This window comes from Gasterosteus aculeatus, chromosome 16 (genome assembly GCF_964276395.1).
Source record: "Gasterosteus aculeatus chromosome 16, fGasAcu3.hap1.1, whole genome shotgun sequence".
NCBI classification, from domain to species: domain Eukaryota; kingdom Metazoa; phylum Chordata; class Actinopteri; order Perciformes; family Gasterosteidae; genus Gasterosteus; species Gasterosteus aculeatus.
Window position 1 is genome coordinate 12,357,442 of NC_135704.1, and position 20,333 is coordinate 12,377,774.

The 20,333-nt window shown below is 41.5% G+C and overlaps 1 protein-coding gene and 1 long non-coding RNA gene across 2 annotated transcripts; one reads left to right on the forward strand and one right to left on the reverse strand.

The window, feature by feature from the left end:
* Nucleotides 1–1,308: 1,308 nt before the first annotated feature.
* Nucleotides 1,309–19,763, reverse strand: LOC144388818 (transient receptor potential cation channel subfamily M member 2-like). Its single transcript, XM_078091169.1, has 30 exons — nt 19,600–19,763; nt 19,237–19,405; nt 18,965–19,145; nt 18,351–18,514; nt 18,082–18,262; nt 17,941–18,002; nt 17,670–17,870; nt 17,378–17,480; nt 16,582–16,703; nt 15,908–16,212; nt 15,368–15,497; nt 15,118–15,247; nt 14,893–15,038; nt 14,194–14,306; nt 11,916–12,002; nt 11,390–11,606; nt 10,354–10,472; nt 10,129–10,261; nt 8,717–8,888; nt 8,458–8,638; nt 8,166–8,344; nt 4,573–4,705; nt 4,183–4,258; nt 3,622–3,992; nt 3,447–3,476; nt 3,269–3,355; nt 3,093–3,171; nt 2,895–2,996; nt 1,647–1,763; nt 1,309–1,468 (listed from the first exon to the last, which is right to left on the reverse strand). Exons 1-30 carry the CDS (start codon nt 19,761–19,763, stop codon nt 1,352–1,354), a joined length of 4,371 nt encoding a protein of 1,456 aa, XP_077947295.1. The 3' UTR covers nt 1,309–1,351.
* On the forward strand, nt 4,525–7,835 carry LOC144388819 (uncharacterized). Its single transcript, XR_013453089.1, has 3 exons — nt 4,525–4,693; nt 7,267–7,371; nt 7,637–7,835. It is a non-coding gene; the product is annotated as an uncharacterized LOC144388819 (long non-coding RNA).
* Nucleotides 19,764–20,333: the final 570 nt, after the last annotated feature.

A 20,333-nucleotide genomic window follows, 5' to 3' on the forward strand; every position in this document is an offset into this window, starting at 1 on the left:
AAGTTTCCTACAGCAACAATAATAAAAACTGCAGCAGTTGTGCATCACTATTTTCTGCTAAAAAATACAGATCCTTTCCCTTAACTTGTCATTTCCTCATTATTAACAAAATAATGCTATATAGGCAAATACTTTGTCCATACATTGTTTGCTTTGTATTCTTTGGATATGTGATATTAGTAAATATGTAGAATATGTTATTGCTGTGTTCATATCCATGCATCATCGATAAATACCTTTTTAATTTTAAATCTTTGTCTTGAATAAGAGGGTGAACTGTTTGCTGTATTATGAAATAAAAACAGAGTGAAAGCTCCTCGTTTATTCTGCTCTCCGATCCTGTAGTTAAATATAGCACCTGTATTTTCTCATTGGCACTGGACCATCGAGGTATTACAGGACAAATAATAACAATAAAGGCAGGAATGTTGGAACAGATCACATGAGTCAGAGTAAATGTTAGCAGGACTGCTTGGAGAGTTGAACACACAGACTTTATTAAGGCGCCGGCAGGAGGTTGAAAATCAGTTTACAAGGTCAAAATAAAAAGCATTCTCTCTGATTTACTGTTTTTTCTGAAGAAAGAAAAAACTGCAGTGGAAAAAGAGGGTGTGAAACAGATACTGCATAGTCTGGACACCTCAATTCAATTTCAGAATCTTTAAAAAAATGTATATATATATATATATTTAGGCCAGGAGTGATGATTATGTAATAGTCACACATGGAGTTAATTGAACACATATTTTATAAGTGGACCAGGTACTTCTTTACACTGCAGCATGTTATTATTACGGTATTACTGCTGTTTGCTGCTTTGTTTTTGAAGGTTGAGCTAGTACTTGGTAGATGCATTTTGATCTGGAATAATGCAAAATTGTATAAACAGTAAGATGAGGATTTGCATTCATATGTTTTAAAAGTAAATAAAAGTAACGCATGACTGTACTTTTCATCCATATGCGGAAGGAAAAAGTACCAAAATGTAGTATGAGGTATGAGGTATGAGGTAGAGGGAAATGGGAGTGCTCCTTTGAATTACAACTACCCCAAAAAGTAGGTATATATTCTTTGTGTATGTAATAACGTCATACTTACACACATAGTGTAAAGCACAGAATGTCAGCTTAACATTTTGATTGCTGTCCTAAACACATTCATGCAAATAAAAATAACAAATCCCGGAAGCATAACATTATGGCTTTGAAGTGTTTTGATTCAACTGCTTTCAGTGTAACTGAATTAATACAAACGCCACATGAACAGGGAGAGAACCCCCCCCCCCCCCCCCCCCCCCTCCATCCCCCCCGCGGATGGAGACGCACATTTAAAGCTACAGCAGTGAAGAACATCAGAACCTCCTGTTGTGCAGCTTCGCAACCAGCCGCAAGAACTCTCTTTGATGGGAGTGCAGTCTGGTTTTAACGCTCACCTCCTGCCACTGAAGAGCACCATTGCTGCTCTCCACCTGAGACAGAGATAATCATGAAAACCAAAAAGTTATTCTATATCCTCTGAAGGGGATGTCACCTAAAATGCAAAGGGAACAAACAATCGGCCAGAACTTGATCCGAGTTCTGGCCGATGGATCAAGTTAAAGTTCAGGAATACAATTCATAACCCGGGCACGATCATGATGTCCTCACCGTGCTGTTGATGTCAGCGGCAAACTGGCTCGTGCTCTCCAGGTGAATGTTTAGCACGGTGATTTCCACCCAGGCGTTGTCCGTGTTCCTGCAGTCGTCCACGTAACCCTCACACACCTGAAACACAGCAGACGAGATTGAGAATCAACGACTTCCTCAGAGTCAAGAAAAGACTGGTTGCTAATTATAAATCATCTAATTTGTTTAATTCTTAAGACAGTATGCAAATACACAGGCTCAATGCCTGACAACAGCCAACCATGTCTGTTCTTTACAAGACAATGGAACAATTTATTGCAATGCTGCTATATTAAGACTGCATTAGTTCTAGCTATGGGGACTCAGTAAATGGCATTACATTAAAAAAAATAGTAATAGTGAAATTGTTATGTATTTGGTTCTATTTGATTAGATCTTTAAAATATAAATGAATGCCAGCATGTTGAATTGACCACTTCTAAATCCATCGTCAAACCGCTTATCCTGCACACAGGGTCGCGGGGGAGCTGGAGTCTATCAGCCAACTTCGGGTGATAGACGGGGTTCATCCTGGACTGGTCGCCAACCAATCACAGGGCTACACAGAGACATCAGGGTCATTTAGAGTCCCCAATTAACCTGATCCCCAGAGCATGTCTTTGGACTGTGGGAGGAAGCCGGAGAACCCACGCAGACACGTGGAGAACATCCAGACTCAACACAGAAAGGCCTCTGGGCGGAGTCAAACCCAAGACCTTCTTGCTGTGAGGTGACAGTGCTGACCACCACGCCACCATGCCGCCCCCTCCACTTCTAAATGATACATTTATTTTTCAAGTATCACAGAGTAGGTTACTCCAATATGTGCCAGATGTGTTGGTTTCCATATACATAAGGGCTTTTTTAAAATCCCAATCAAATCCACCAGACCTCCCAGATCATGAGATAAAGGGCTCCTTTTACTGCATGGATTTTCATTTATTTCTCCCTCTGAAGGTCAGATCTTCAAACTATGTTGAGTGAAACTAGTCTAAAGACCTAAATATTGTTCATTGACCCGAATTCCCGCTTGTATACATTTCCTTCTGGTTTTACTTACTAAAATGGTTTGGCTCAGTCTGCAAATTATATGTGGTTTCAAACTACTTTTTATTCACTTCTGTACTTAACTTGTATTTTTATACATCTGTCCATCTGTAAACCAAATATCTCCTCCAGCAACATTCAAGCCGTGCTACTCTTTAAAAAGCCAGTGTTCAACAAACATACCTTGGTTCCCTCTGAAACATTAGCATTTATTTTTTCATTCATCGTTTTCCTAATGGTGCTATCAAGAGTTACTGGCAAGTAGTCAGCTGACTGAAGCGCCCCCTGCAGATTTTAAAGCGACAACAGAAAGGTGCGTTACTTAAACAGTTACAAAAGTTAAAAACAACAACAGCTGGGGAGAACAAACGCGGGACTCACTCCAGGTAAAGTGAAGGTTCCCTTGCTCTCATCCCAAACCTCCAGGTACTCCAAAACCGATCTGTGGCCTTCTTGAATGCTAAAAAGAAAATGTTAAAGTCATTGATCAGGCCTTGCAATCAAGTGGTGGAGAACAACTTTTTTTAAAAGTGCTGTAAAGACGTCGGGTGACGTACCGTGTAAGCACAAGCTCTGTACTCTGATTTGGCCCGAGGCGGCTTAGTGTCCCTCGTCCCCTGATGCCAGTCCTTCCTCTCGGGTTTCTAATGACAGATCAGACACACATCGGACATCAAGGCCGGCTTGTGAAGTGACTTATAGGCTGTTTGATGCCTTGAGTGTCTAATGCCATACCTGTAATTATCTAAGGCTTCTGACTCTGATCTGTTGAGAAATGATAAATGACACCAAAGACGTAAGCGGGAAACTCTTGTGTTATCTTAACAAAAAGACTGCAGATACAGTATATGCATACATGAACCTTAATACAAACACAATATCGTGTACAGTGTAATTGGTAAAAACATACCCATCCACGTGGTCTCCACCGTCTCCAGAGGGATAATAAGCCGGGCTGTATGAGCTGAAGCTAACCTGAAGAAAACAAAGCACTTGAACCAATCTGAATCCAACAAATAATGTTTTGCAATGTCGTGGTGATGTGGGTAACCAGCAGCTAGTAGTGGTTTTGTGGTGGAAGTGGACTCGTCTGCTGCACTCCAGGCTGCAGGGAGGATTAAAGTGAGCGAGAAGAAGAGGAGATACGCCCTGTGATTTGCTTACATCCATATTGAGTGAGGAAGTTTGGTGCTGACTTGGCGGTTGTGCTTCTTTTGCTGCAAAACCCTGACTTTTCAAACTGTCCATAATCCACTGCAGGGCTTTGGCTGACTGGCAGGCCTAGTGAGAGTAATTAAAAGTGGGTCAAACACTGGGTCAAACATCTTAGAGCAAAGTGAAGATGATCGATTTTCCACCAGCATCCGGGAAGACATTTAAACAGGTTACAAAGTGTGTCATCTCTTTTGTGCATTGTGTGTATCACAGACACGGGTGCGACATCAGTGATGAGCACATATGGGGTCACAACCTGCTTCTCTAGTCCAGCCAGTCTTTGCGCCACGGCAGCGGAACTTGTCTCCAGCCGATCGGCTATGGTGGTAACCCTCAGGAAACAGACAAGAACAGTGTGGGAGTCTGTTATTTTGTTAGACCTTATATAGTCTTTGTGGGTTCTTTTTGCATTTTCACTTTGTAGATAAAAATGAGTTCTGGAATTTTGTAATTCTGTCCCCCTGCCGCACCGGACTCCCTGAAGGGTACCAACTTTGGTGTACCCTCCCCCACCGACCGCACCGTTCGGCAGTCGAACCGTCAGCACCCCACCCCCCTCCTCCCAAGGCGTGGCGTGTTGCCTCACGTGGACAGGCTGTGGACGACTGGCATGCAGTTAAACTGGAGGACATTTCTGTGGGATTACTTTTGCGATGTGTCCAGAATGCGTCGCTCCATGCTCTGGTTCTTTTTCTGCTTTGTGGACAGCAGGTATCTGTCCTTCATCAAGGCCTCCCAGGACAACAGCTGCTGTTCCTTCATTTGAGGTAACACCGTCTCTAAAAAAATACAGCGACACATACTTTTTACGTACATTTTCTGATACTGTGAATGTAAAGTCTGTCACGCCCTCGAGTGTGCAGGGGTTATCCGATTAATTGTTTGTCAAACAAATAATCTCAATCTCTTATTATTCAGAAGCCAATAATACATTTTCGCGCTGATCAGAAACCAATTGATGTTTGTTTTGCCAAAGCAGATCAGGGGATTTGACCATCACGACAGAAATGTATAAATGTGTAATTGGAATATAAAAATCCAATAGTGTTACTGCATGATTGGCGCGGCCTCTGTGTGGTTCAGTGAGGCCACTCTGTGGGAGTGATACCTCTCTCTGGTCTTAACCATCTGTCCTGAGTAGATGGCAGTTCTGGGGTACCTGGGATCTGTGAGCCAATAAGGGTTTAAGACCCACCTGGTCGGACTACACCTCTCTCTCTCTCTCTCGCTACGGCAACCATGGGCTGACAACCCTGCATCTTGTTTTGGGTTTATTTAAGTTACAGAGACACAAGATATACTTGTTTAGTTTATTCCTTTGTTAAATAAATGACTTCATAATTTACGCTGCCTTGTTCCCTCTTTTGTCATGGTCCTTGAGCCAGGTTATGACAATCATACTTTGAGATTTTTTACAGAGCAATACAGTTAGAAAGATTGTCGGAAGCATACTGCCACAAAGGCTTCTTATAAATACACTGTAAAAAAAGTACGTAGTAGAGTTTACGGTAATAAACCGTTAAATCGCAACGGTAAAAGACCCCTGATTAAAAATAGGTTATCTTCTGTTTCTATCACATTGAAATACTGTATATGTATATATCAGCGCAAACCGTAATTTATGCATCTATTTCTTGTAAGAAATACATTTTCTCACTGTTAATTGTACTGAACAGTGTACCAATAACTAAAATACACCGTATTATGAAAAACACTCTGTACCGCAATTTTTACATTCATGACTTTAAAAAAATATCTGTCCCTGTTAAATGTACGGACTACTGTGCTGACAACCGAAATATAACGTATTTTAAATGTAACAGCCAGCCATGTTATTTTTGTATTTATTATTTGTAAAGGATACAATTGGTCACTGTTAATTGCACTAAAAATTGTACTGATGACGGTAATACACGGTAATATGAACAACACATACTATTAAATGTACGGACTACTTTGCTGCAAATGGAAATATAACGTATTATGGCGTTCACAGCAGGTCCTGTCTCTTTGCATTTATTATTTGTACAAAGTACAGTTTGTAACTGTTAATTGCACAAAAGATTGTACTGAATATATATAACAGGCAATACTGCAATTTTTGCAAAGATTATCTGTAAAAAAACATATTTAGTTAAGGTTACATTTACCACTGTGCTGATTACAGAAATACTTTAATATAAATACAACAGTCACCACTGTAAGTGTACGAACCATTGTGCTAATAACAGAAATATACCGTGGGGAAGTTAACATGGGTATATTGACCATTCACATTTTTTGTGGAAAGGCTGGGACAGAGAGACGGAGAGAAGGAGACAGTGTGAGAGATGCAGAGACAGAGAGACAGATTGAGAGAGAGACAGACGGAGAAAGGGAGACAGATTGAGGGATATAGAGAGAGACAAAAGGAAAGAGAGAGACACGAGAGAAGGGCAGAAGTGTGGCAGTGTTAAAACCCCCCGACAACTTTCGGAGATTGAACTTTTCAACTCCACTTCAGTGCCATTTCTACATTGCTGCATTGCTGGAACAATGGCCTGACGGACTCCGGGCTACATTTCTTCTTGAGGAAACTTGCCTACATAATCATCTAAGCTATATTTTAATTTGATGCTTTGTTTTCTCCAATTTTCCATCATCGTTGCAAAAACATTGATGTAATGCAACGTTAGGTTATGCGTTTCTGCACTGAACTTTAGCTAGCTAGCTAACGTTAGTTTACCAAACGTTGGCCAAGGAAATCAATGCAATTACTGTGGCAGGTCGGTTAAAACACAGAGGGGTTATGTGCTTCATTGCAAACTTCATGGAAATGAACCACGTTGTTTGTTTATGTGCGTTGAAGCTGGTTGCAAAAAGACCTCTGTTCAATATGGAGCATTTAAGGCTCATTTCTACCGGACACATATCGTTAACTTATCAGCTTCTATTAACGTTACTGTTGGGACAGCTCTAAAATGCAGTGTGGCATTATGTGAACGTCAGTGTCAAAATACAAAACAGCTAATAGCTCATTTGAAGGAGCATCTCTTGTAAGGACGCGCTGTGAGTTGTCCAGTGAGTGGATGTAAAAACGTTTTCATGGTCAAATCCTCATTCACTGCTCACATGTCACACAAAATGTATACAAAAATGTATAATTGATGGGATTAATTAGATGTGCAGTTACCCTGGTTGTTAAAAATGAACCACATGAAATATGAAGATAAGTCTTGATTGAGTCTTGAGAGTGAATGTCATGCTGTCAGTCCACCAGCTCCCCCTGTGTTTGTTTGCTTTGCCCGTGTTTCCGCTGTCTCTGCAATGAGGTGTGGTCTCCTCCTGTTCATCCCCGAAGGGTATGGCTGGAACAGCTGACGGCAATCAGCCATCAGGGGACTCTCCTACATCAACCCGGGTCTTCCGGCCATTCAGCACCAGATCTTTCTATATCGTCAGAGAGGTAACTATGTATTCATGCCACACGCTGTCTTGGTTTACCTTGTCCTGTTTTTTGCCACGTTGATGTCTTTGTGCTAAAATCGGTCCTCTTTTAACATTCAACCTGACTCTTATTCATTTTGATTAACTATGAAGTGGAATTATATTCAGAGTGTTGGTTTCTTCTAGGTTATTGAAGCTCAGTTAAACACGGGAAGGCAGTGAATGTGTCTGCTCAAGCAGTGCATCAATCTAACTTTGCCTTTGTTTCTGTTTTTTGGCTACAGAGAGGATCATCCCAATCCGCAGTGTACACCTGAGGATACAAGTCCTCAAGCAGAAGGTCCCGAACCGCTTTGCTTCCTAGATCTTGATTTACAATAAGCTTTATTAAATATTTTATTAAATATATTAAATATTCTGGCTAATACAGTTGCTGGCAATTTGCTTTGAACTTTGTAATAAAATAACGTAACTCATACAGTTGTACTGTGTGTTTATCTCTGAGAAAAACCTTAATCAGGTTCACAGAATAAATGCTGTTTTTAAAAAACATACCGTATTGTCTTTTACAAACAACTGTAATTTACTGTATATATCACAATTTCTTTTTATGGTGTATGTGGTTTTTTAATGGTGGTTTTCCCTAAACAAAACCGTTCTCAACTGGAAGTTTTACAGGGGCAAAACAACATTCCGTAATGTCTTATACGGTGTTACTTTATTTTTTACGGTAAACCTCTGGCAACCACAGCTGCAAGTAATTTACCGTATATTTCACAGATTTTTTTTTTTGCAGTATAAGTCCATACTTACTAGACTCCTTGCTTATGATGGAGGCCCTGACCGCCAACATCCGAACGAAGAGGTAAAAATTGCTGAAGAGGATGAAAGGAGGAGGGGCGGCTGGGCGGCTGTGGTACTCCTGGATCAGCTCGTATCTTTGAAACTTCCAAATTCTGTCTGTGTTGTCCTGAACGGTCTGGAACGTAAAGCTGTGGAGGGAGATAAAGAGGACGATGAGTACACACGGCTACAAAGTGGTATTACGGTGCAGAAAAAAGCTCCAATTGTGATTTAAGATAGGGAGATGTGGAGGAGAACTCACTTGAAGATGGCTATGAGCAAGTTAAGCAGCAGTATGTTGGCAAAGAGCAAGTAGACACACAGCATGATGATGGTGAGCCACTCTGGGAAGGCTGGCGTTAGGTTTTCATTCAGCACAGGACACTTTGACTTTAAAGGATCGGTGCCATTCATGCTGCAGGAGTCCAAGTCGAACGCACCATCTGCAGAGGGCAAAGATATTGTTTTTCTTTACAGGCCTGAGCCTTGAAATGTGAGTAATTATCTCTCAATTAACTCACAGTCAATATTTGTGGGAAAATGCCCAAATATGATGAGATACGGCTCATATATTGCCCCGCGGACAATCCAGTCCAGCCGGTCGTCGTTGTGGATGAGGATGCCCTGTTTGGCCACTCCGTACGCCACCACCCAGATACTCAGCAGGAACATGAAGAAGAACATATCCGTCATCTGGAAGGACCAACACACATCACTGTCATGTGAGGATGTACAGGAGACTTCCTTCTTGTATAGTTAACAGTGAAACATTCACTATTTAAAAAGGTTAACCTTTTGCTCCGCATGTAATCTGTGCACAAACAATGACTTTTGACTATGGGACGCCATTTGTAAAATGTTGCATGTTCTAAAATCCTTTTCCAAAAAACTTTTCCAAGGATAATGTTTGACATTAACACAAAGTTGTTAAATAATATAAATGTTGAATATAAATCTAAATGTTAATGTAAATATAAATATAAATGCAAATGGTAAATGTTTAATATTAATGTAAATGTTAAATGTGAAATGTAAATGTGAAATGTAAACGTTCAATCTAAATCTAAATGATAAATGTTCACACTACATGTCAGACTTGACAACTGAACATTACAATATTTACGGTAATTCACGCCGCAGCAAGACAAGCTGGCAAGTTTGAATGAATAAGCTCTTGTTATAGAGCAGGGGTGTCAATCTCAATTCAGGTAGGGGGTCACACACTGTCCACTTTGATGTCGGGGGTGAGGTGTGCACGGGCGCGGATCGTCACACAACCCCCCCTTGACCCGACCATTGCCGAGGATTTGACCGCGACAATCCGCCTCCCCCCCTTGACCGTCGCGGTCAAATCATTGACGATGGTCCGGTCGACGGGGCAGTGCACGGTAGATATAACATTTAACATTTGGATTTATATATAATATTTATATTTACATTTAACATTTACATTCAACATTTATATTTACATTTATATTTAACATTTATATTTACATTTAAATTTATATTATTTATTTGTAACAACTTTGTTACTGCCAAACATTATCCTTGGAAAAGTTATTGCATTAATTTACATGAATTTCTCTCTAAATGATTGAAAAAGTGACATGAATATTGTCGTGCCTTTTTTTCATATAATAATGCTAAATGTACCAAAACTGCACGGGATTTTGGAACGTGCAACATTTTACAAACAGCGCCCCATATTTGACTGACTGTTTGCGAACAAACAGACCAGCTGCAACCCTTTGCTCAAAAACACCTTTTATTTAGCATTAAAAACATTAATCTGCAAACAGCAACTGGAGGCCCAGTGAGGCAGAAACCTCCCTTTGTATCAGATAAACGGTGTTTGCAAAGCGTAGCGGGTCTCTGTAGTTGCTCCCACATGACATCAGTACAGCATTCGTCACATTGTACGTAAGCCTCTCACCATCCTCCTGACTGTGATGATTTTTGGTCCCAGGGTTTTGCTGATAGTGAAGATGGCCATGAACCGGAGGCAGAAGACCACAAAGTCGATGCAGAGGAGGATTTTACCGGCATAGAACAGCTCAGTTGTCAGCCTAACATAGAAAAACTTTGCGATTTAGAGAAAAGCAAGAGAGTGGTGCACTTCTATTGCCTAAATTGAGTGTAAGGGAGGAATGAAACCTACCTAAATGTGAGGCCAATAGCAAAGAGAATGATGGACAGAACATCTAAAATATTCCACAGGTCCTTGATGTACATCTTGGCTTTCTCATGATACCCAAATCCATCAGGATCATGAAACACCTGAGGCAGGAAACACACATTGCATTTGTCAGCTAAGCAATGTGGTGGTATGAATATTTCTTAGAATAACACTCGGATATGGGGCGGCGTTTGTAAAATGTTGAACATTCTAAAATCCTGCACAGTTTTGCTACATTTATCATTACCATATGAACAAAAAAGCAACACAATATTCATATGTCACTTTTTCAAACATTTAGATAGAAATTAATGTAAATTCATGCAATAACTTTTCCAAGGATAATGTTTGGCAGTAACAAAGTTCCATCCATCCATCGTCAAACCGCTTATCCTGCACACAGGGTCGCGGGGGGGCTGGAGTCTATCCCAGCAATAACTTTTCCAAGGATAATGTTTGGCAGTAACACAAAGTAGTTAAATAATATAAATGTTAAATGTTAAATGTAAATCTAAATGTTAAATATGTATTTCAATTTCCATTTAACATTTACATTCACATTTAACATTTTCGTTTAACATTTTCATTTAACATTTATATTTACATTTAACATTTATATTATTTAACAACTTTGTTACTTGTGTAAATGTGAGTGTGAATGGTCGTTTGTCTCTGTGTTAGCCCTGCGATTGGCTGGCGACCAGTCCAGGGTGTACCCCGTCTCTCGCCCGAAGTTGGCTGGAACAGACTCCAGCCCCCCCGCGACCCTGTGTGCAGGATAAGCGGTTTGAAGATGGATGGATGGACCTTTGATACTGCCAAACATTATAAAGTTATTGCATGAATTTACATGAATTTCTCTCTAAATGTTTGAAAAAAGGACATATGAATATTGTTGTGCTTTTTTTCATATAATAATGCTAAATGTAGCAAAACTGCGCAGGATTTTAGAACGTGCAGCATTTTACAATTCGCGCCCCATACTCGGAAGGCAGCATGCAACTTGTGTCTCTCTCACCTGCCTGACCTCCTCGCACACTAGTGAGAGCAGCCAGACGTAAAGCAGAATCTCCTCAGCAGAGGGCGTAGCCTGGAAGTCAATCATCACCACCACAGCATACAGGGAGAGGAAGGCAAAGTGAGACACAACATTCCAGTAAAACTTGACCTGTGGAGAGCTGTACAGATGGACAAGCCGGCGCGGAGGCTTCTGGCGCTTCGGGTCGGAGAGGTCTCTGTGGACAGAAAGACCACTGGAGGGTCAGAGACATCTAGCACATGCTTTATTCACCCAATTGTCCTTCAAAATCTCTACTTTCACAAGGATAAAAAGATAAAATATGAATATGTGTACAGACTCTCATACTGAGACACTCTTACGCGTACTAATGATGCACTCTCACGTTCGCTCGGGAGTAAATTGTTATGAAGGCTGACCAAACTCTGTACCAAACTCTCGTACAGACCCTACAGATACAAATAGTTCATGTTTCTTTTTTCGAGCAGAGCTTCATTTGTTGTTAGTTCATTGAAAGGTAACTTACGGGTTACGAGAATTTGTTCTTCCTGTTACCGTCTCCACTGACTTGATCTCCTTATTTTCGTCTTCTCTGTGAATGTCTTCATCCCGTCTAGGGAGAATTATAACCCAGTAACAAACCATTACTCAGTAGCACAAATATGTTAATAAAACTTGTCATCAATCAGTTATGGCGAGCAAAGGAAACAGTAAAATATCTCTTTCTTCCACCAGGTGAAGTCAAATAAATACAAATGAAAATGCATGTGAGCAATTTTTAGGACAAAGAAACACTACTATATAACAATGTCACTACTTTAGTAGAGTATTAATAGTGAGTATTAATTAGGGCCTGAGCCCACTGCAAGTTGGGCGAAAGCCCTATTATGTTTCGAAGAATTATTATTATTTCGCCACTTCAATAGCACTTTTGAGGCCTTACCCATATTCAAAAACTCTTGAATGTTCATCATTCTTCAATCAGAAGTGCGAAAAGTTTTGATATATTTGGAAATAAAAAAATGTCTCTCTAGCGCCCCCTGGAAGTGTTTCCCCTGGGGAGATTTTTTCCCACTTTCATCGATTGGCTTGAAATTTTGCACACAGGTTACTACTTCAAAAGTAGTCATAGGTTTTCCTCACCAATCCCTGAGCATACCCTGATTTTGTTTCCGAATATTTCAACATTAGGGCGCACTGCAGTCATTAGATGACTTTTTGCTTGATTCTTCCAATTTCCATCGTATTTTTGATTCATAAATGAACGAACTCCTCCGAGAGTTTAAACCCGATCAATTTTAGGTTCAGGCAAATTGATCCTGACACCTGTGTGGTCAAAAGTGATCAAAATTTGTGAGTTTTCGTGCAAGTACTTGGGCGTGGCCTGGTGGCCATTTTGGGCGATTTTCTCGAAAATGTCAAATGTTATAACTCCAAGGAACATTTTTATTTCTGGCCAAAATTACTTATACGTAATGCTAGTGTAGGCCTTAAACTATTCCCATGCAGTGATTTAAAAAAAAATATTGCACCACCTATTGAAATGAAATTAAAAGTTTTAGTTACTCTTAGCCCTTTCATCTAATCAAACTCAACTGTCTGCAGATAAGCCTTAAGACATTAATAATTGTTCATGGTGAATATTGGGAGTTTTTGAAAACTTTGTTGCCGTGAGAACACGGTCTTCGGATGAAGGTTCAAGCAGATATTTGGGTGCCTTGGAAAACTCAAAAACTCTTGAAATGTTATGTCAGTGTCCTAGGTAATAACATTACAGAGCTGATGTGGAATTTTGGCTCAAAAGTGGTACGTTTTCAACGAAGTAGCCCCAGTGCCCTGTTTGACCTACATGTATGGCAATTTTTGGACATATGTAAAAAAGGGAGACTTTAAATAAAGTCTATTGGGACCATGTTCTAAAATGAACAGAAAGTCAGTTATAATTTTTTTGTGTCAATATTCCCTTTATTTATTGCGCTTTCTAGACCCCATACTTTGACGAACTCCTTCCTTGGACTTTACCACAGCTATTTCACATTTTGACAAAACAATCCAAAGGCCTTAGTGAAAAAAACTTTTTGTTTCGTGTTACGCTGTTGCCATGACAACCCGTTCTTCAAGGTCAAAATGGAGTTCCTTTTGAGACTAAATGTGCTCCAATTGTTACCAAATTTGGAAAACCCATTTACAGTTATAGATATAGTTTTTTCATATGACTTCAATGCTTCCAAATAGCATTTGGGCTCGATAGTGCCCCCTACACGTGTTCATAAAGCAGCCCCAGCAACTGCTGGGATCTAGATTGCACTCACCTGGAGGCCACAGCTTTGATCCAGCTGTACAGATTTACCTTTCCTATCAGCAGAGTACGCTTGAGAATAATGAATCAAGTTGGCTGTGACCTACATAAGTGGACATGTTTAAATACAGGTGTTCTGCAGAGACACATTCAATCTGTTCAGTTCGACAAATATATCTGCCAGACTTCACAAGTTAATACTTCTTCGTGGAGCAGAAGTGGTTTACGAAGCCAGATTGGGTTTGAATCCCGGCACAGATGTTTTTCGTTTTTTGACCCCGTGTCCGGCTGACTGGTGGCCCCCCCGACATGCAAAGGGAGGCTCAGGCCCGTTCATTGCTGCTTGCAGTTTTAATAGTGGTATTATTATCTTGAGTTAATGTCTCAACATTGTGTGGCTTTAGATGTGGCTGCTGTATGACCATTTAAAACACAATCACCGGCCAGGTCAACTCCAACAAGAGGTCTGCTCTCATAGTTTCACACATGTAACTAATCGACTCACCTGAACGCCAGAAAGCCGGTGTAGATGAGTGGGAAGAAGACCATGCAGATCAGCACTCTCCACACAGGGTTGTCCTCAGAAAGCTCACCGCACCAGATCTGCGTCAGAAGAGCCTTCAAGACAGAAATTTAATCAGACTGAATCTGCAGCAATGAAAAGCTCTTGAGATGAGAAATCAATGTCTCATACTTGGGGTTAAAAATGAAAGTGAGATCATATTCAGCAATCAATGTTTCGTTTTTTAGTACACAAATAACATTTGGATACGACATTGAATGTTCTAGGTCACCGTGCAAATACATGGCAAAGCATACGAGTTGTCACGGTGTGGTTCACTTCCTGTTATATTTTGTAATTTTCTGCCACTTGTGTCCCCGGGTAACTTCACTTCCTGCCTTGTCATGTCATCCCCTGTGATCGTCTAATAGTTTCCACCTGTGTCCAATCACCTGCACCTCCCTAGTGTATTTAAACCATGTGTGTCTGTTGTCACTTGTCGCGTCATCGTCTTTCGCCACGCCTGTTCTTGTCTTTCGGCTTGGATGTCCGTAGTTTCTTGCCTGTGTGCTTTTGCCCCCGGTTCCTGTGTTTTTTGACTATTAAAGTCTTGTTTCGGAGAAGTCTGCATTTGAGTCCTGCCTTCCACCCGCACCCCTGACACGAATGTTGACATTTTAAAAATAGGAATGTTTTCCCAACCTGAACGCCTGACTGAGCTACAAAGCTTTTATCGTCAGCCTCCAGGGCCAACCTCAGGCACGTGGTCTTCCCCCAAGACGGAGACACCTGAACCAACAGCTTACGGGCCCGCTCTTCATCATTGTTGTGGCACTCGCTGAATACACCTGTGAAACGCACACAATGAGGGCCTGTGCTGACCTTGTGACGCCTCACATTAGTAAAGTGGTTTCTGAGGTACTCTACCAATGGCGTGATCCTCGAAGTGACTGGCGAGCTCCCGCATGTCCTCTGCCTCGTCCGGATCACTTCCCTCCTCGGCCATTGTCTTCAGGATCTTACTGGCGGCCAGAGCGGCGGACACGCAGTCTTTGCACTGTGCACGGGCAGATACAGAAAGATGCAACACCATGCATGCATACTTCCAAACACACACACAAACATACATGTACATGCAAACGGGTATTTTCTGTTTAACAGTAAGAGATTTAATCACCTGCTCCCAGGCAATTTCAGCCAGCTCTTTGTTGTTGTGGACTACAGCCCACAGGAAAAGGTCTCTGCCGGGATCCCTCTGTGCATCTGCATTGTCTTCTCTGCTTTTCGTTTGAGAACCAGTTGAACCTCTTGACGTCTAGATTAAAAGGAAAGTAATTTGTTGCATTAAATAAATGGTTTATGGATGGGGTCATATACCATTAGTCCAAATCTTCTCAAAACATGTGCAGGAGCCTATTTGGATTTTTACTACTTCATTATTTTATCAGTTCAATTATACTTCCTCTGAATTATATTTCCCAAAGTAAAGAAATTGAAATAAATAACATTAAAAATAAAAATATAGAATAAAAATCCTTCTGGTGAAATAAAGAGGACGCTTCCGTGTCTAAAATAACAAAACCCTAAATTGATTACAAGATACGTACGAATCACTTAGTGTTCATTCTTTGACATTCTTCAACATTGACTCAATCGTAGATGACGGATAAACAAACTCACTAATGGAATTTCCTCTTGAGGCGTGTCCGCTGTAGGCGTTTCCTCTCGAGGCATTTCAATCTGGCTTGGCGTGTCCGTGGGTGGGTAGAGGGCCTTGGTGAAACTTCCCAGCAGGTGGCGCACCTCATTGGACACATGAGTCATGGAGATTTCTGGAGGCTTGACCCGCTTGGCCAGCTTGCGGAGGAAGATGCAGCTGGGCATCTCTCTGTAGAGCTCGCACAGAGTCTCCTCATCCTTCAGGAAGTCTTTCAGGCTCACGCCGTTCTCCAGCAGCAGACTGACAAACTGAGGCCTGTTTTTTTCCAGCGCCAAGCGCATAGCCCAGCAGAGTTCGCCCGACTTGATGTGAACGTGACAGGAAAACACAACAGGTTTTTTTCTAATTCAATTTAAGCCCAGCAATTTAAACACCCAGAAAAGGGAAACATTCATTTATTAGGAACTGTGTGCTTGTTTATTGACTACCTAAATAGTGAATTAAATTATTATTAAATAAAACATTTTGTAAACAAGAAATGGCTTTATGCTGCTATTGGTTGAAATCTCCTTGTAGAACTGTAGAAGCCTTTTGCTTCTTTAAACGATGACTGCAAAACGGGTCAATTGCGGGATCACTTCCCATATAATACACTAACTTATCTTAATAAAGATGACCGGGGTTGTTCAGTTCTGACAGACAATAGTGTGTTGTATTAGAGGCAAACTCACCTTCCACTGGCTCTCCTCAGTGAAGATCTCCGTCTCAGCTAAGTCCACCCGGTTCCAGGCGATAGCCAGCTCCAGCTGCCTTCTCCAGCTCTTGATTCCCAGTCTCTCGCTGGTCTTAGAAGCTGAGTGCAGAATATATAGTGAAAAGATTTAGGTGAGACTGAATTCGGTTTTTCAATTTCAGTTATTCAATAAGAGCTATATGGGAAGATGAATGGCAAGTTGGAATTAGTTTGCAGTCTAAAACTGATGATACATTTTATTCATAATCAACAAATAAATAAATGTATTTGTTCTGTGAAGGGGACCAGGGATCACACTGCAAGTTCAAACAGCCATTATCTTAAAATTGGCAGCAAAATTCGAAGAAAAAAGATTCTCCTAGGAACTTGGCCTCGCACCAAAAAAGAAAACTCCAAAGAGTCACATTGTGTAAGTAAGTATAGTTTTCTTTTTAGATATACATTAAGAGCGCTCTAAATGGGTTTCATCCATTTTTTTCTCAAGATCAGTATTAGGATGAAACCTTTCATATTGTGTATGAATAGATTACGTGTGGCTATCAGTGTCTTGTTTTTTAGAAAAGTAAGAGCTCTAGGTGAAAAAATCCTGAAGAATATGTGATGGTTTTCAGTCTTGATTTTGACACGTTTGCTATCGCACTCCATTCGATTAGTCTGCTGTGAAGCAACATTATACATGCTGATAGCTGCTTTGGCACCAAGCCTCCTCGTCTTTGTACTGCTGTGCTGTACGCATATAGTCAGTCTAGACTTGTACTAAGACAAACCCATACCTTTGAGCAGGGCTTGGAGTATAGCCACATCCACATCTCTGTGATTATCCTCGCTTATTCTGAATACTGTCAGCAAGTGAGACTTCCGGATGATGTCCTGAATCTGGCACAGATTGGAGACACAAAGAGTTAAGGTTTCACATCAGACCTGGAGACCCATGCCGGGGGATCTTAGACAGTAACAGTAAATAGTTAAGAGTTCCTCATGGTAAACGTATTAGTAAACTGCAGTACAGAAACTGTAGTGTGGAAATAGTCTGTAATTGTTGAGGTTGTCAGTGTGTTCACATACCTTCTCAGTCCATTCTATGATCTTGCAGTCTGAGAAGCTTTTATACTCTTGGCCAAAGTACTTTTTCATTAACTGCTGAATGAGGGCGATGGTGACCTGGAACAATGGCAATCCTGCCACTTGAGCAATCACATCAGCTATTCTCCCAGAGCCCTCCAAGATCACACACTGTGTCTCGTTCAGCATGGCGTTATAAATGGTCTGAGAGGAGACACACAAGACTGTCGGACAAAGACTGAGAGAGCGAGAGACAGACAACTGATTCACTCACATTTAGGGTGCCTGGTCCTCCATCCAAAACCACACACACCACGGGGATTGTGACGCCACTCTCTGGAAGTAAGACAGTAGAACGATCAATTTTAAACAGATTTAAGATTTAATCTGCGACCTTGCATCAGCTGATTTTTACCTGTGCCTCCAAGATTCCTTTCGGAGATGTATTTCTCCAGACTGCTACGCAATTCAATCTCCACTCCGTAGTTCCCTTGGGTCCCATCATCCACCATCAGGAAATGGGTGTGGTTGTTATCAAGGCAAGATAGTCGGCCCTGGCCCTCGATGTCCAGCTCGTAATTGGCTGGAAAACAACCCTGCATACAGGAACAAGAGAGAGATGTGGGAAAAAGACTCGTGCCATGCAGGTGATGAATCTCGTTAAAAACATGTTGAGGCGAGTACCTCTGGATTCACTAAAGCATCCCTGTTGTGAATTGTTCCCCACGTTGCAACTCCAATAGCCACAATCTGGCCCTGCATGGAGCTGCTCAGTGCGTGGTCCCTCACGGCCCGCCCAACATGCTTCATCACACCAGCGTGCGTACCCCCAGTGATGATCCACGCTCCTGGGTACAGCATGGCCACAACCACCAGTCACGTGTTAAATCAGTGAGCTTCATACAATGCGGGGGGGAGATAATATTATCTTTTAAGAGAGTAAGGCTAACTGTCTCTCCTGCTTCCAGTCTTTATGCTATGCTAAGCAAATGGGCTGAAGCGGTGTTTGAATTTTAGGATTGTGAGGACAAACACACTGCATGAAGTATTTGGTCCATATACTTAATCCAGTTAGAAAGTGAGCAGTGGAATGTAAATAAGTAATGAGGAAACACTGCACTTTAAAGAGCACTAGGTAGTAGGAGGATTGGACCTTTGGGGCGTATATGGTGCATTTTACCACATGCACACACACCCTAACCCTAACCCTCTCCATTAATACCCCATGTACTAAGTAAAACACATGCTCACACACACTGTGGCTAATGATTGGTGCTCCTTTGAGGTCTAAAGCTCACCTGTTGTCTGGGCCACTTTGATGAGACCTCTGTGGAACATGCTCTTGAGACGAGGTTTGAGATAGAAGTTCTTGGCTCCTCCGGTCACTGAGATCAGCAGGTTGGGAGGGGAAAGGTTCCACTGTTCGGTCAGTAACTGGTACAGGATTTCCGGTTTTGTGTCTGTGAACACCCGTGCATACTGGGAACGCCGGACAGATGCGAAGGCCAGTTTGAAAACACGCAGGAACACATTCACATGTAATGTCATCATAGAAGAAGGATGGTGTCACCTTGCCGGTCTTCTGTCCCGAACCACCAAAGCTGATGTCTCCAAAAGCATCCGTGGGAACTTCACGCACGTGTCTGTCTTCGTCCCAAGACTCGCCTGTGAAATTGTCTGGCTTGGTAGCTTCCTCCACATGATCAGTCTTTGGGTGGCCACACTTGCATGCATCCTCTCTGGTGGAGAAACAAAAGCTACCACTTGAAACATTTTCCTGTAGACGGACAGTTTGAGTAATTACCCCGAAACAACAGACTGATTTAAATAATGCAACTGCCCTCACAGCTATTCGGGGCGATGCCTCCCTGCACAATAACACAACGGAGGACGGACGCCAGCAGAAATCTACAGTCAGAGCAGCTCATCCTACCTGACACTTTTTTCGTAGAAGCAGCATTCCCTCTTACGGATGTTCTCCTTGATCCAGGACGTGAAGGAGGATCCCTGAGAAGAAAGGGGGGGAGAAATCTTCCTTGACGCTCTCACTGTGCTAGTTAAACGAAACCGCCTGGACTTAATAACAACTTCCACCATCCTAAATGCAACTTTGGAGGGTGGGGTGGAGGAACTATAGTGCACAGATGTGTTTCTGGCTGAGAGCACAGACCATGACAGGAGAGAAGAGCCTCTGCAGCAGAACACTGTGGCCAGACAGTTTTTTATAAGGACCATGATCTGTAATAAAAAATATTTTAAGTCCACACAAACCTTGTGATTAAGCTATCAGATCCTGCAGTGGCAATAAAAGCGTTGAGATTGTAGCACCTCAATTGAACATATTATGGCTCTTATCTATAGCAAGTTGTACATTTTCTTTTTTGAGGAAGTTTCACTTTCTTGTTTCTTGATCTTCTGAGTTTGTATCCTTATGGTTGAAATGCACTTATTTTAAGTTGCTTTGGATAAAAGCTTCAGCTAAATGACATGTAATCTTAAATGTTGCACTGGTAAGGGGTTTGTGCAGTTAAACTCTGGAGCAGAACACTGCGGCCAACGTCAAAGAATCAGCAGTCTCAAGTTTAAAAATTACGCTAAGAGTAGTGTAATGTTTCCAAAAGATACAATATGTTTATAACACAGAAATTCTTACACTATCTAATATCA

Excerpts from the sequence above, each read along its gene's own strand:
- LOC144388818 (XM_078091169.1), bottom strand. The coding sequence starts at position 19,763 with ATGGTGGAAGTTGTTATTAAGTCCAGGCGGTTTCGTTTAACTAGCACA. Across the intron at positions 15,248-15,367 it reads CTGAAATTGCCTGGGAGCAG|TGCAAAGACTGCGTGTCCGC; the intron begins GTGATTAAATCT and ends GCCCGTGCACAG. Across the intron at positions 4,259-4,572 it reads ATTCTGGACACATCGCAAAA|GGTTACCACCATAGCCGATC; the intron begins GTAATCCCACAG and ends CTGTTTCCTGAG.